The sequence below is a fragment of the Ovis aries genome, chromosome 1, assembly GCF_016772045.2.
Source record: "Ovis aries strain OAR_USU_Benz2616 breed Rambouillet chromosome 1, ARS-UI_Ramb_v3.0, whole genome shotgun sequence".
NCBI classification, from domain to species: domain Eukaryota; kingdom Metazoa; phylum Chordata; class Mammalia; order Artiodactyla; family Bovidae; genus Ovis; species Ovis aries.
The window spans coordinates 25773704-25789894 of NC_056054.1; the positions used below are offsets into that span (position 1 = coordinate 25773704).

General features: G+C 46.9%; 1 protein-coding gene across 1 annotated transcript in view; it reads right to left on the reverse strand.

Moving 5' to 3' along the window:
- Positions 1 to 8362, reverse strand: part of TTC39A (tetratricopeptide repeat domain 39A) — a 54874-nt gene extending 46512 nt beyond the window's left edge. The window contains exon 1 of the mRNA XM_027969961.3: positions 8185 to 8362. Within this exon, the coding sequence (XP_027825762.1) occupies positions 8185 to 8237 (53 nt within the window). The 5' untranslated portion in view covers positions 8238 to 8362. The remainder of the gene's footprint in view (positions 1 to 8184) is intronic.
- Positions 8363 to 16191: the final 7829 nt, after the last annotated feature.

Here is a 16191-nt window from a genome sequence, read left to right on the forward strand (position 1 = left end):
GGAAGGGGCCAAGTAAGTGAGGAGTTCTGAAGCTTTATGCTACCTTAGCTTCAAGGTAAATCTTTAGTTGTACTTGACCAACATTTATTAAAAACCTGCCATGTATGAAAGCTGCTACTCACCCTGAAGGTTTCAGTTCAGATGCATACACAGGAAGCCCTTCCTCCCTAATGGGGGCAGTAGCTTCCTGGGCACACACTGCTCTAACCCATTCTGACCTCCCCTATGACCTGGGGCGACCACCATCTGTGTGGTGGGGGTGGGGTGGGGTTTGTATGTGACTGTCTCTGCCATCAGACTGGGAGCCTCTGGGTCTGGTCAGACATCTTTGTGTCAGTGCCCAACTAACCACCAAAAACTTGAAAACTGGGCCTAGCACTTTACCATTTTCCTCTCAGGTAATGATTACAATAATGACTGACATTCATCACAGGCTTATTATGTGCTATATATGTTAAGAATATAACGTGGATTATCTCATTTTAATGTACACATTTAACCACCTCTCTGAGCCTCAGTTTCTTCCTCAGTAAAATGGAAATTCTGCCTGCTTCAAAAGGTCATTTTGAAGATTAAGAATTCCTATGTGTAAAATGCCCAGGATAGTGCCTAGCATGTGCCTACAGTGCTATTTAAGTGCTCTGATGCTGGTGGTGGGGGGGCCAAGGTAGATGTTATTATTCTCCACCTTGTACAGATGAAAACTGAGGCTTAGCTCTGCCTTCAGAGCTGGAACTCTGTCTATACCACAATAGCAGCAGTGATGCTGGAGCCACTCACCTGATGAATCAGAGCATCAGAATGGCCTATCCTTCAGGAGGGTTCCACCCAGGCAGTTCCCAGCCCCCAGGAACTCTGGCTCAGCCCCAGACCTGGGGAGTCCATGAGTTACCATTATTTCCACCTCCCAACCCAGGTGACCTTGCTCAGGTCATCTACTTATTTCCAGGGGACCAGGAGAGCATCTTGAGTCCTGGGTTCCTTCCTCCCCTGCCAGGGGACCTTTTTTTCTGGTGCTTTGTGCCTAGGAAATAGCAGGCCTGCTTTCCTCTCTCATTTTCTCCCCAAGCAGCAAGAGCAAGCAACTGGGCTCACTGCACTTCTCGGTGGCCCTGAGAAGCCTCATATAGGCTAATTCTACTGATACCATCTCTCAGCTTAAGAAGACCTCCGGGGAATTCCCTGGTGGTCATATTGTCACCCTGCTTATTTAACTTATATGCAAAGTACATCATGAGAAACGTTGGGCTGCAGGAAGCACAAGCTGGAATCAAGATTGCCGGGAGAAATATCAATATCCTCAGATATGCAGATGACACCACCCTTATGGCAGAAAGTGAAGAAGAACTAAAGAGCCTCTTGATGAAAGTGAAAACGGAGAGTGAAAAAGTTGGCTTAAAGCTCAACATTCAGAAAACTAAGATCATGGCATCCAGTCCCATCACTTCATCTCAAATAGATGGGGAAACCAGTGGCTGACTTTATTTTTCTGGGCTCCAAAATCACTGCGGATGGTGATTGCAGCCATGAAATTAAAAGACACTTGTTCCTTGGAAGGAAAGTTATGACCAACCTAGACAGCATATTAAAAAGCAGAGACATTACTTTGCTAACAAAGGTCTGTCTAGTCAAGGCTATGGTTTTTCCAGTGGTCATGTATGGATGTGAGAGTTGGACTATAAAGAAAGCTGAGCACTGAAGAATTGATGCTTTTGAACTGTGGTGTTGGAGAAGACTCTTGAGAGTCCCTTGGACTGCAAGGAGATCTAACCAGTCCATCCTAAAGGAGATCAGTCCTGGGTGTTCATCGGAGGGACTGATGTTGAACCTGAAACTCCAATACTTTGGCCACCTGATGTGGAGAGCTGACTCATTTGAAAAGATCCTGATGCTGGGAAATGTTGAGGGCAGGAGGAGAAGGGGATGACAGAGGATGAGATGGTTGGATGGCATCACCGACACAATGGACATGGGTTTGGGTGGACTCTAGGAGTTAGTGATGGACAGGGAGGACTGGTGTGCTGTGGTTCATGGGGTCGCAAAGAGTTGGACACGACTGAGCGACTGAACTGAATTGAACTGAACTAGTAGTTAGGACTCAGCATTTTCACTGCTGGGGTTTGAGTTCAGTCCCCATTCAGGGAACTTGTTTTTCAGTTGCTAAGTTGTGTCCGACTCTGTGACCCCATGGAGTGCAGCATTCTAGTCTCCTCTGTCCTCCACTATCTCCTGGAGTTTGCTCAGATTCATGTCCATCAAGTAGGTGATGCTATCTGACTAATATCCTACAAGCCGCATGGTGTTACCAAAAAAAAAAAAAAAAAAAAAAGAGCCTTCAATAACTAACCTCCTCAGAATGCTCTAGAAAGTTCCACAGTAGCTTTATCTCCCATCCTACAGATGAGAAAACTGAGGATTGAACCAAGTGTGACTTGGACTCAGGTCTAGGCATGCTTTAAACCAAATCTCAACTTTATCCTATAGAGAAAGTGTGTGGAAATGGGTAGGGGAGATGTCACACAAATAGGGGTCTGAGCACGTGAAAAGTGATGCCACTGTAGAAGCAGCTTAAGCTGTGAAGGCAGCTCTGGCTCTGCCCCTCTGAATCTCAGTCTTCCCATCTGTAAACCTGCAGTCACAGTGGCAACCTCTCAGGCATGCTCATAAGCTTGCCAAGCATTACTCAGGGACCCTGGTCCCCTCCCCTCATCACAGCTGCCCTTTCGGTGCCTTTCTCCAGGCCCCACCCTTACATGGAGCATCCCACCTCCACTGTCTCTAAGACCCAGAACTACCCCTCAGACCCTAGAGCCCTCCCAACCCAGCTGAGCTGATGACTGTGAAGCTGGTTTTCCTTAAAGTGAGTGAGTGAGCTCCACCCAGCAGGTTACAGGCTTGAGCTCGTTATTAATTCACAAGTAAACAGGCTCATCCACAAAGGGCCCTGGAAGAGGGCCAAACCAGTCACAGTTCTTCAACATTCCCTGGAGAGAGGCCCTTAGGGAGGACTAGGCCTACTCCTTGGGCCGCCCTCCTCCCTCCCCATGGACTCTGGCCCTTCCTAGCTATGTAATCCTGGACAGGTTACTGCCTCCCTCTGGCTCTTAGTTTCTCTCCCCCCACCAAATATAAAAGAAAGAGAAGCTTGGACCAGGAGGTCAAGAGCCCTCCCTGCTCTGATGTGCTTGGTTTCTGGGATATGAGCTCTTTTTCAAAAGTCTGGTCCCCCAGAGCTGCCAAAGGTGGGTCTTAGAAAGGAACACCCTGTCAGGCACAAAAACCAAGAACAATTTTGAATGAAAAGAAGATGCAGAATGCTAATGAGGGGGTTCTGGCATTGAGTGGCATCCTGTCAGAGGTCAGAGCTGCAGAATCAGGAAGATCCAGCTGGACCCCCAGCCCTACCATGTCCTAGCTGTGTAGCCCCCAAGCAAGTCACTCTGCTGGCTTCAGTCAGGGCAGGGAGGGAGTGTTTCAGAGAGCAGGTTTGCAAGCTGGGGCTTATACCCCACCTCTGACACCATGGACCAATGATTTTGTCTTTGAAATGGGGATGTTGACGGCACCAACCTCACTGGGTTGTTGTAAGGATTAAATGAGATAATAGACATAAAGCTCTTAGAATGGGCCTGGTCATTATTCTTTGAGCTTTAGTTTCCTCATTCATAAAGCAGGGATAACAAGACTGACATGAGCAATAAAATAAGCAAATGGACCTGAAAGAGTTTTGGAACCCTGTAAGGCTAGCCAGAGAACAGGGACTTCCCCTATGACATGCACCCAGACCTGGCCAGGACCACAAGGGCAACACCCACTGGACATCTAATACCTCCCTCAGGGCAAATGTGCCACCTCACTCCCTGCTGGTCGGAGTAGAAAGTGGCACTATCTTTCTGAAGGGTAACTGGAATAATGGGCTGAGAGCCTTAGAAAGATGACGAGTAACACCTAGGCAGCAATCATATCTTAAGAAATAATCACAGACACAAAGATTTATGGTACATGGATGTTCATCATAGTGTTTCTTATAATAAAGATATAGCTGAAAATCATTTAAATGCCCATAGATAAGGAATTAGTTCAATGAATTATACCGAACTATTCTGCAGATGCTAAATTTATAGAGAATTTATTTGCCTGGATGACTGCATATTCCCTATTTTCTCTGCTCTCACCCATGTCCCTTTATTGTCTATTCTCCACACAGCTCCAGCCCTACTTGATCAGATCATGTCACTCTTCTGTTCACACCTCTGCACTGGCTCCCCATGGTGCTCAGTACAAAAGTTAAAGTCTTCACCAGCCCTCCTTCCCCACTGTCTCTCTCTCTCTCTCTCTGGTGTCATCTTCCTTTACTCTCTGATTCAGTCACACTGGCCTCCTTGTTCTTTTCCAAATATGTCAGGCATGCTACCACCTTGGGCCATGGTACACTCACCAGGGGTTTAGAATAGGAGGGGCCACATGGTGACTCCCACATCAGAGCCCTCTCCCACCCCGTGCAGCTGCCCTTGGCCAAAGGGGATAAATCAGAATCCTGGGGTCAGGAACTTCAAGAATGTAAAACTTGGCATTTTAAATCATGAGTCTGACCATCACAGATGCCTCAACTCACAGGATCTGAGAATCCCATAGGTGAAAATTCAGCACTGGCCTTGAGTCCAGATCCAGAGCCAAGGAAGGGACCACTTAACAGCTCAAGGATTCCAGTCATCAAATTTGACACTCCCTATCTGGAGGCATCTTAGAGCTCATGAACTCAGGCTCAAACTGAGAGCTGGAAACCTGTCCACGCAGGCCCCGCAGGCCCCTGGCCTCTTCAGCAAGGTCTCTCCATCCCTGGGGCAGCCCTCTCTCCCACAGCAGCTCTGCCACTGAATTACTCTCTTAAAAGCATCCTGCCTGCTTGCACTTCCTCTCCTATAGGAGCAGCCATGGTGGGGGGCATGTACTGGTATGACTGAAAGGGACCTTGTTTGTAGGCCAAGTAGGTGGCTGTTACTATATTAAGATGCACAGGCATCATTTCCCTCTTCTAACAGTTCCTGGCTTCCCAGTTCTGGTGCCTGCAATCACACCACTGGCTCCCAAACCTTCCTTTTTTTTTTTTTTTCTTTTTTTAAAGATTCTTTTATTTATTTATTTATTTTAGACTGTACCGAGTCTTTGTTGCTGCACACAGGCTTTCTCTAGTTGTGGTGAGCGGGGGCTCCTCTTCATTGTGGTGGCTTCTCATTGCTGTGGCTTCTCTATTGTGGAGCACGGGCTCTAGACACACAGGCTTTGGTAGTTGTGGCATGTGGGCTCAGTAGTTGAGGCTCATGGGCTTAGCTGCTCTGTGGCGTGTGGGATCTTCCTGGACCAGGGGTTGAACTGGGTCCCCTACATTGGCAGGCCAATTCTTAACCACTAGACCACCAGGGAAGTCACTAAACCTTTCTGAATCCCTTCTGTTCAATGCAAATACCATAGACGGAGGATTCCCTTGTAGCAGTGAACTCACATTTACTGATCACCGAATCTGCCCCAGTGGCTGTCTGTCAGGTCCTTTATCAATGTGGCTTCACCAGGTCTTTCCACCGCTCAGTGAGCAGCTATTGTTTTACAGATGAGTAAACTGAGGCTCACGTGGGTCAGGCAGCTGAATCAGGGTCATAGAGCCAGTATGTACATGGTAAAGCGGGGGCTGAGCACCTTCCCAAGCCCTTTAGCCTTTGGCCAGGCTGTGGGAGACAAGGCAGCGTTGTGGGTGAGGGCCGCGGGTGAAGAAGTCACAGGCCTCGAGCTGAGCAAATGGAGACCCGGTTTGTTGCCTCAGGTGAGAGACTCTGTAAGGGCATCTGGCAGTCAGAATTCTCTGGGTATTTGTGACCAGCAAGTTCCAGCTGAGGTAGAGAGCCAGGCATGTTCAGGTCCTCACCTACACTCCTCACATAGGGGGCTACAGGACAGAGCGCAACTGGGTTCTTACAGGAGGGCAGGTGGGCAAGAAATCCACGTGGATCCAGCTGCTCCTCATCCCCTCAGCCAAGCGATCTCACCCTCCTCAGAAATCATTCCCCCATGTTCTCATCAAGACCGAAGCATACTGTGTTGGGCTTCAAGGACATGGAGGTAGATGAACCCTGTCCCCTCTTCATATGTAGCGGGGAGACAGAAGGGGGTGACCACGGCTCTGTCTTCTCAGCAATATCCTTTCTCCATGGGCAGCAGGGTCAGCTTTAAATATGTAAATCCCCTCCCTAATGTCTTTTGCTGCTGCTGCTGCTGCTGCTGCTGCTGCTGCTAAGTCACTTCAGTCATGTCTCCCAATACACAATAAAATCCAAACTCTGCCTTCTTCTGGGTAGCCTGCCTCCTGGATCCTCAATGACACACACACACCTCTCTGCTCTTCAGACACATCTCAGGCTTTGACAGGAAATACCCTCACTGCTGGAAATGCTCTGGGCATAATGGATTTTTCTGTCCATCACATTGCTCTATTTTAAGCCACATATACATGTGTGTGTGCATGTGTGACTCTGTTACCCCATGGACTGTGGCCCTCCAGGATTATGTCCACAGGATTATCCCAGCAAGAATACTGGAGTGGTTTGCCATTTCCTCATGGCTGAATCACTTTGTTATACACCAGAATCTAAATACAACACTGTAAATCAACTATACTTCAATTAAAACAAACACACAAACAAAAATACCCAGAAGAATCAAACCTATGGTATTAGAAGTCAGGATAGTAGTTACCTTTGTGGGCTTGCCCCTGGGAGGGGCACAAGGGAGACACTGGGGGCTGGTAATGGTCTGTGTCCTAATCTGGGTGTTGGTTACATGGGTACTGGTTACCTTGTGAAGAGTCATTGAGCTCTGTACACTTAAAGTGTATGCATTTTTCTGTATGTATGCTACCCTTGAATTAAAAGTTTATTTTAATAGTAAAAAAAAAATTTAAAGAAAAGAGTCATCTAAAGTTGAATTTTATGGGGTGACTGTCAGGAGTGGTAGATGGCATTCTAGGCAGAGGTAGCCCTGAGCAGCTCAGCACTGTTGTGAGAGTCCTACAAAGCCAGCTGTTGTTGCTGGACCAGAGTGAGGGTCACGGAGTGATAGGAAGTGGGCCTGGGCAGGTCACAGCCCCTCCCCTGGAGAGTCTTGACCTTTCACTACTAAGTGATAGAAAGCCACAGAAGAGTTTTAAAACAGAAAAATGACATGGTCTGGTTTTTTATTTAGAAAAGACCAGTCTGAAGGATGGTCAGGAAATGGAAAAGTTAGGGGCTGTTGCAATAGTCCAAGGGGAATGAACAGCTTCAAGAGTCATCAAGAAGCTAAAATCAGCAGAACGTGGAGACCAGGGTGGAGGTGAGGGAGGGAGGTGACAGAGATGACTCCCAGATTCCAGGCTTGGGCAACTGAGTGGATGACTATGCCCTTTACTGAGATGGGCACACAGGAGGAACAGGTTTGAGGGTGCGATGTGAAGTTTGATTTGGGGCTTTCTGAGTTTGATGTGCCAACAGGACAGTCAGATGGAGCTGTTGGGAGGGTAGTTAGATTGCCCTTCTCCAGGGCGTAGCAGGGTGAGCTTTAAATATACAAAGGAAAGGAATCAGGAGTCAAAGCTCAGAAGGGAGGCCAGGGCTGTCCCCTCTTCCTCTTCTCATGAAAACACATCTGGAGATACCAACTCACCCAGGAGTTGGGGGTGACACACAGAGGTGATGACACACCCCTGAAGCTGTGGTGCACATGGATGCCCACTTCAACCTAGGAGTTCCCTCCACACTGCTGCTGCCCCAGAAGTGGAGGGTGCGGGGTGTGAGCAGCCCTGCTGGAGGAGAGGCGCAGCTGCCCACACCTGACTCCCAGTCCGGCCCAGGTCCAGCCCACCTGAGTTGCCCTCACCGGTGAAGCACCGGAAGCGGGGCTTGGGGTGATGAGTGGCATCTCCTCACTCCCAAGCCCAGCCCTGCTGGGGGCCATAACACGCGAGCAAGCGACACGTGGCGCGGGTGGTGGTGAGAGGCAGTGGGCTGCCCCTCCCGGGGCCCTCCGGCCGTTACCCCGCGCCCAGCAACCCGCACGCTGCCGTCGCCTGCTATGTCCCGTCAGCTGTCCCTCTGTCGGCTGCCGTCCCGCAGTCCCACCCGCGCCTCCAGCCGAGTCCCCACCCCCGCCTGGTACCTGTAGTCGCTTTTCCCGGAGGCCGCCCCCTTCCAGGCGGTCAGAAAGGCCATGGACGCGGGCCCGACTCGGAGGGGGCGCGGGCGGCCCCTCGCGGCGGCGGCTGCAGTAGCGGCGGCTCGAGTGGCCGCACCTGGACGGAGTGGGCGGGGCGGGCCCCGCGGCTCCTCCCCGCCCGGCCGGGCTCCTCCCTGCCTGTCCCGGGCGTTGGTGCCCAAGAGCCGACCTGCGGTCCCAGGGCGAGACCACTCCCGTCCACGGTCGTCGAGACAATGAGAAACTGAGCCCCTGCCCCCTACCCTAGGGATTTGTCCAAGGTCACAGAGAGAGCCAGTGGCAGTGCCAGGACCTACCCCCGGCCCCTCCACTCCCAGTATTGAGCCCGTACTCCGTATCGAGAGGTGATGGCGTCACCAATGCCTTTCCCACCTGCCCAAGTGCAGAACCCGCCTTGCCAGGGCAGTAGCTGAATGGGGTCAGGGGCTTGGGGCTGCCCTCAAAGTGCAGGGCACAGAGCAGGAGGGGCGGGCAAGGAGCGGACAGGAGGAAAGGAGCCGCTGGAGTGTGGGAGTGCAGGCTGCTGGCCGAGCAAGGCCCTGGGACATGGCCCTGCTCACAGACTTCTGGCTCCCAGCCCCTAGGGGAGGTGGGAGACAGAGAAGAATGAACCTGTCTCCAGCACATACTTTCTTTGGAACCCCATATTTTGTCTTAGGTAACGTACATTTGCACTTTTTATTTAAAAACAGTAATAAATAGAAGAATCAGCTCTGGAGCAAGTGAGCCTCTGGCAGTCCAGCCCAGCAGGTTGCATGGGGGTGGGGAGGGTGGGAGCTCTACTAAGGGTGAGGAGCAAGGGAGCAGCTTGAGGAGGTATTCAAGAAGGATCACTCCAAGGTGGAGCGTGTAGGATGGACTCAGGGCTCCCTGGAGACTTCTCTCTGTGAGAGAGTGGGGGGAGGTGAACACAGGTCAGGGGAGCAAGATGGCAATGGGACCACTTCTGTCTCCTTTTGGGCTGGGTCTGTATCCTACGTCTTGAGCAACACAATTGATGCATCAAATGGTGACTAACTGTAATGTGCCAAACCCTAAGCCAGGTGTTTTATATAAATTTTCATTTAATTTCATCTTATTAAATACTCACCCCCTTTTCAGTTGATGAAACTGAGGTTCAGAATGGTTCGCTGGCTTCCCTGAGAACAAGCCTTACAACCGGATCTGTCTGCTCCATCTGGTGCTCCCCCAACCCTGCCTGTGGCCTACAGGTGGGCAGCGCACAGAGTGGGAGTCCTGGTCAAAGCAGAGGGCAGAAGCCTCAAGGCTCACATGGGCAGTTTCTCTCACTTTTCCTTAATAAGCAGCAGAGAAAATACAACCTTTTCCCCTTTCTCTGAGCACTCATGTCATGGCCTTGGCAGATCAACAAGGGCCCGAGAATGCTGCCTATCTGACCACAAAGCTAGAGCTTCCAGATCTGGAAATTCCAGTTACCGTGTACTCAGGAACCCAAACCTCTCAGCTCACAGAGCTTTTTGCCCAGTCTGTCAGCACTGGGCACTACAGATAGCCAACTTCCTCCTGGGCTCACAGGCATAAAAACCACAGGAGCTCAGATGGCCTGGTCTCCTCTTTAATCCTCGTGGGATTAAAGTCCCAACCAGCCTCCAAGCCCACAACCACCACTACTTCCTATAGGAAGCCTTCCTGTATCTCCTAATGGAGGACTAGCTCCCTCTTCAGAGATTTTCTCTCAGAGCATTTAGCACTATATATTTTTTTAATCCTTATATTGATTATCAATGACCATATTAGTCCCACTCTTCAGATTTCTATCTGAAGGTACAGAGAATGTCTCTCATTTGTGTCTTCCACGGAGCCTAACACCACTGTTACACATAGTAGATGATCACTACTGAGAGAATGAGGGACCTAACATTTATCAAGTTTCTACTTAGTGGCAGACACAATGCTGAAGGCATTTACATACACTACCTGTATTCTGGGCAACTCTGCTTTGAGAATATTTGAGTCAGTTTAGAAATGTTCCTGAGATCAAATTAGGAACTGGGGGAAATTCTTCCGAGGTTCAGTGGTTAGGACTCAGAACTTTCACTGATGGGGGAGGGTTCAATTCCTGGTCAAGGAACTAAAGATTCCCACAAGCTGAGTAGGGCAGCCAAAGGAGGGGGGAAAAAAGAACTGGGATTCAACCCAAGGGTTCTCAGACTTCATGGCTTGTTTCCTGTTCTTTGACATCTGGACAGCTTCATCATCATATTATTTTCATCACCATCATTTGCTTAGAACTTTGTTAGGCATTATTCTAAAACCTTATGTACCAACTCATTTCATCCTCAGAATAATCCTATCAGGTATGTCCTTTTACAACCTCAATTTCTATAGTTCAGAAAATGAGCAGAGGATTAAGCAATCCGGTGAAATAACAAAGGCTAGTTAAGTGGCGGAGCTAGGACTCAACCCAAGCAGCCAGATTAGAGTATGTATCTTAATCCCAGTCCCAGTCTGCCTGCCACCCAAGATTTTAGAATGCACATAGTGTTTATGAACCACTTTCCCAAAGTTTATCTTATTTTGAATCTCATGTCCCCACCCCCTACCCCTCAAGGTATAGCAGGTATTATTAATATTCTCTCCTGTGCTCTGGAGCCAGACTGCCTGGGTTAGAATCTTGGCCTAACCATTTGATAGCTGCTTTTGACTTCAGGCAAATTACTTAACCTCTCTGTGCTTCAGTTTTCTCATCAGTAAAATGAGGATAACACCACTACCTACCACAAGTGTTGTTGTGAGGACTAAATGAGTTGATGCAAACAAAAGAGAATAATGCTGGACAATGTGTGATAGTTTTATCCAGAACCAGTGGGGAACATTTAATATCAATAAACTTTCAAGGTAACAACTTATTTCAACAACTTTATTCCCTTAATCATATAGACATTTTCCTAAAATATTTTTTTCTGTCTTAAAACACAGACATGACAGCTCTTACTTGGTGAATATCTGCCATGTAGCAGGAATGAACACTTTATATTCATCGTCTTTAATCTTCAAAATAACCCTGTGAAGTGAGTATAATCCCCACTGAAGACCAGAGAAGTTAAAGAGATTTACCCAAAGTCACACAGCTAGCAAACAGTAAGGCCAGGAACCTTCTCAGGAAGCTGAGCTGCTTGGGGTCTTCTTTGAGAACATCAGTTCTTGCTTAGGGCCCAGGGTTGCTGTGTTTGGTATCTGTTGACACTCAGGCTCAAAGGGCCTTATAAGGCCAAGGATGCAAAACACAGCCTGGTGTGCTGGAACAGCAGGTCTCAAAGTCAATGCACCTGGGCGGGGGTCTTGGCCAAGTCATTTCCATCTCTCTATACAACATGTTTACCATCTGTAATAGTGTTGTGAGCATTAAGTAGGGTAATGCATACCAAACGCCTCAGAGACAGGCTGAGAGATGGTCCTTAGTGTCAGCTACTTTTCCTTGTCTCTTTTCCTTTTTACAAAATAACTCAGTCCTCTCAAGTTTTTACTCCAGAGGAAACAGAAAGGAGAGGCTGAGATTAACCTCTCAGGTCTTGGACAGCTGAACACATTCTGTACACTTATTGCAGAGGAGAAGAAAAATAAGTCGGGTCTTTCAGCAAAGACATACCTTCCCTTCATAAGATAATCCTTTACATTATTAACCTGTATGTACATTAGGACCCACATTTCTTACTTGAAAAGAGACGCTTAAAAAAATGACTTTCATTTCATCCTGTGACCTGGTATATATTAATACCAAATTCTATTTCACAATTTTTAAAATGCTAATTATTAACATATTAAAAAATCTACAAGCGTAATATAAGGTTTGCTTCAACATAATCGGAAAGGGAACTGGGTAGGAATATACATAAAATAAGATTGGACATGAACTGGTATTCATTGAAGCTGATTATTGGTACATGGGTGTTCATTCTAATTTACAGGCCTACCTCATTTTACTGTTCTCTGCTGTATCGTACTTTGCAGATATTATGCTTTGCTGTGTTCAGAATCCCAGATGGAGGAGCCTGGTGGGCTGCCATCATGGGGTTGCACAGAGTCAGACACGACTGAAGCAACTGTCACAGTCTGCATTTCACGCATTGGAGAAGGAAATGGCAACCCACTCCAGTGTTCTTGCCTGGAGAATCCCAGGGACGGGGGAGCCTGGTGTGCTGCCGTATATGGGGTCGCACAGAGTCGGACACGACTGAAGCGACTTAGCAGCAGCAGCAGCAATGAAGTATTTTAAAATTAGGGTAGGTACACTGTTTTCTTAGATACAATGCTACTGCACACTTCAAATAAACTACAATGTAGTGTAAATACAACTTTTATATACACGTGATTCACTTTATTGTGACATTCACTTTAGGTGGTCTGGAACCAAGTGCCTGTACTCTCCATTTTCTCCATGCTGCTGGCTGCACTAAACTGACTTCACAACCCAACTAAGAAGTAACAACATACCTGTTGAGAAACAACAAGTTAGAGAGTAAAATTATGCACAATCTATAAAAGGATTCTATATACGACAATCATATTAGAGTGGCTGTGTTTCCTTCAAGTGGCATTTTCTCAAGATTTGTTTAAAGGGAGTAAAGAAAACACATCTTATATGGTCAAGCCACTACTGATTCAATACCAGTCAGAACTTAAAAGTTATTAAGGAAAAGCCTTCACGGGGTTAGGCTATGAACTTTAATAAGACAGGGATCAGTAGATGTTTTATTACAGGGGTGATAAGGCAGATTTCGATTCTATAAGAATCTGACTGCCACATGGAGGATGGTCTGGAAGCAGAGAGAAAAACAGAGATTGGTGGCAAGGAGATTTGGAAGCTTAAGCAAAAACCTGAAGAGAGATGATGGAGACCTGACCTGGGGAAGTGGCGCAGGCGACAGAGGGGACAGATTTGAGAGATACTTAGAAGGCAGAGTTGTGAGGATGGTTTGGAGGAGGATGAGTCAAGGAGAAAGCCTGGCACATATACACTCAATAAATGATATGATCAAAGAGAGGGTGAGGTCAGAGCCCAGGGAGTGAGATGTTTCACTAAGAACTCAGAAACGGGAAAGCCAGCCTTAGGAGGAGCTAAATATATAGTCCACATATGTGATGAAAGCAGGAAATGCCAAGTCACCCCAAAGAGACTTTATAGCTACCCAACCAGCCAAACAAGGCTGTAGCCTGATTAAACACATTAGTCTTAAGAACATGCTCATCCAAGGAGGCTGCAGAGTGAGGAGCCTCACAGGCAGGAGGCATTCAAGAATGGGCAGAGAGAAGGAGTCTTATTCAGCTAAGTGTGGGCGCCACAAGCCCTAGGGCAACATTTACTGGAAACGGACATTTTGGTCTTTACAGCAGTCACTGAGAACTTGCTTAACACAAGCTCTGTCTCTTTTACTGATGAAAATCAGGTTTCTAAACTTGAAGGTCAGACCTTGGATAAGGTTGAATTCACTAAGTAATGAACGTCCCTTAAATGAGGCTTTCCAGGAGACTTGTCTGCCAATCTTTCACTATCAGCAGAGCCCTGCCATCAAACGATGTGGGCTTGTTAAAGCCACAATGTTTGCTGTTAAATTTTGACAGTTGCCATCTATGCTTTTACTAATGCTAGGAACAGAATACTGTGTCCTAGGGATACCCCATCCGGGAAGTCTTTCCCAATCCTCTCAGTCAGAAATATTCTCTCCTTCCTCTGGGTGTCCCAGCATGTCTATCACAATCTTCAGTGTGCAGTGCCGTGAAATTAATTCTAAGTAACATCTGTCTCCCCTACAGACGTGTTGCACCCTGAGAGCAAGGCTCTGACCCAGCACAGTACCCAGAACACAGTACACCTTAGCAAAGGTGAATGGAATGATAATGATCTTCTCGCTGTACATTTCCAAAACTTGCACCTAACTTAAGGAGTGTTATGGAGATTAACAAGAGTCAGTGTATAGACCTTCCTTGACTTATAATGGGGTTATATCCCCATAAACCCATCATAAATTGGAAATATTTAAGTCAAAAATGCATTTAATACACTGAACATCAGAGCTTGGCCTAGCCTACCTTAAACATACTCAGAACACTTAATGTAATGTTATGTGATGTAAGAACACTTATATTTACCTATAGTTTGGCAAACTTGTCTAACACAAAACCTATTTACAACGAAGTGTTGAATATCTCATATAACTTATTGAAAAACAGAATGTCTGTCAGGATACTCGGTGGTCTTAAGTGTATTGCTTGTTCACCCTTGTGATTGTGAAGTGGACTGGGAGGTGGGCTGCTGCCCAGCAACATGAGAGGGGATCACACAGCACATCACTAGTCTGGGTAAAGGTAAAAATTCAGAATTCAAGGTATGATTCCTACTGAATATGTATTACTTTTGCACCATCTTTAAAGTAGAAAAATTGCAAGTTGAACCAGCATAAGCTGAGGACTGTCTGTATATTAAAGTGCTTCAAATAGTACTGGTATATAATAAGTGCTGTAAGCTTGCAATTATTATTATTATTTTTAAAAACTCTCTTTATGCACAAGAAAGATTAGAGGTACTTCGCACTATGAAGCAGAAGCCACAGGTCAAGAACAAAGTGACTAGGTGCAACAGCACTGCAAACTCAAGGAGTAGATCTATTACTAATAAGACATGTATCTGGACAAAGAGACCTGGAAGTCAGCCTCTATTCTAGTGGCTCTCAAAGTGAGGTCTAGCAACTTTAGCTTTATCTGCGAACTTCTCAGAAATTCAGATTCTTAGGTCCCATTCTAGACCTACTGAAATCACAAGCTTGTGGATGGGGTCCATAATCTGTACTTGAACAAGGGCTGATGCTCGCTGAAGTTGACATTCACTCCTTTTCCCTCACCACCCACATCTAATCAAACCCTGCGTGCATGCTAAGTCACCACAGTTGTGTCTGACTCTGTGACCCTGTGGATTGTAGCCCGCCAGGCTCCTCTGTCCATGGGATTCTCCAAGCAAGAATACTGGAGTGGGTTGCCATGCCCTGCTCCAGGGGATCTTCCCGAGCCAGGGATGAAACCAGTGTTGCTTCTGTCTCCTGCATTGGCAGGCGGGTTCTTTACCACTAGCGCCACATGTAAGGCCTGTTTGTTCTCCTAAGTAAGTCCCTTTCTCTCAGGCCTCAGCCACAGTCATATTTAGGTACTTACCATCTCATATGAATGACTCCAATAGCCTTCCCCTGCTCTCCCCGCCTCACCTGGCTTCCTCCTAAAGTAATCCTCCAGATTACCACCAATGAGTTCTTTCTACACACAAACACTTCATCTTTGGCCACAAACCTACGCAACCCACACTGAATGAGACGTCAACACGTGCGGTTTTGTGGCACGCTGTACCGTGTTCTACACTTTCACCCTATACAACTGTGGCCTCTGCCTAGAACGCCTGTCCCTTCATCTGTGTGGCAAACTCCCCAAAATGTACTACCTTTGCCTACCTTTTAATGCATTCTTTCCAGAGCTTTGCCAGCACCAAGAAAACAATTTTTGTTTTTACCAGTTTCATGGCTTTGAAATTTGTACATTTTTAATAAAAGAAAGGATGCTCTCATCCCTATGTTCATTTTTATCATTTGTCATATTGATAACTAAAAGTTGTTCAGTGCTTTCATGTGTCAAAAACTATTCTAAACCCTGGTAAAGATTACCTATGAAAATGAACTGGGAAATGTTTTATAAGATGCCATGTGTTATGCAGTAGGTTTATTTCATTAATCCTCAAGAGCAGAGATTACATGGATTGTTCTATTTATGGTATTTCTCCTCTGAATTCTCACCTTTAACAGGAATAGAGAGCAGTGGTTGAAACAGTACTGCCAGTCTACTGGGTTCAAATTCTAGCTCTGTCACTTACTAACTACATAACTGTGGCCTCGTTAGGGCACCTCTGGAAAATGGAGACAAAAACAGTACCTATACATTACAAGGTTA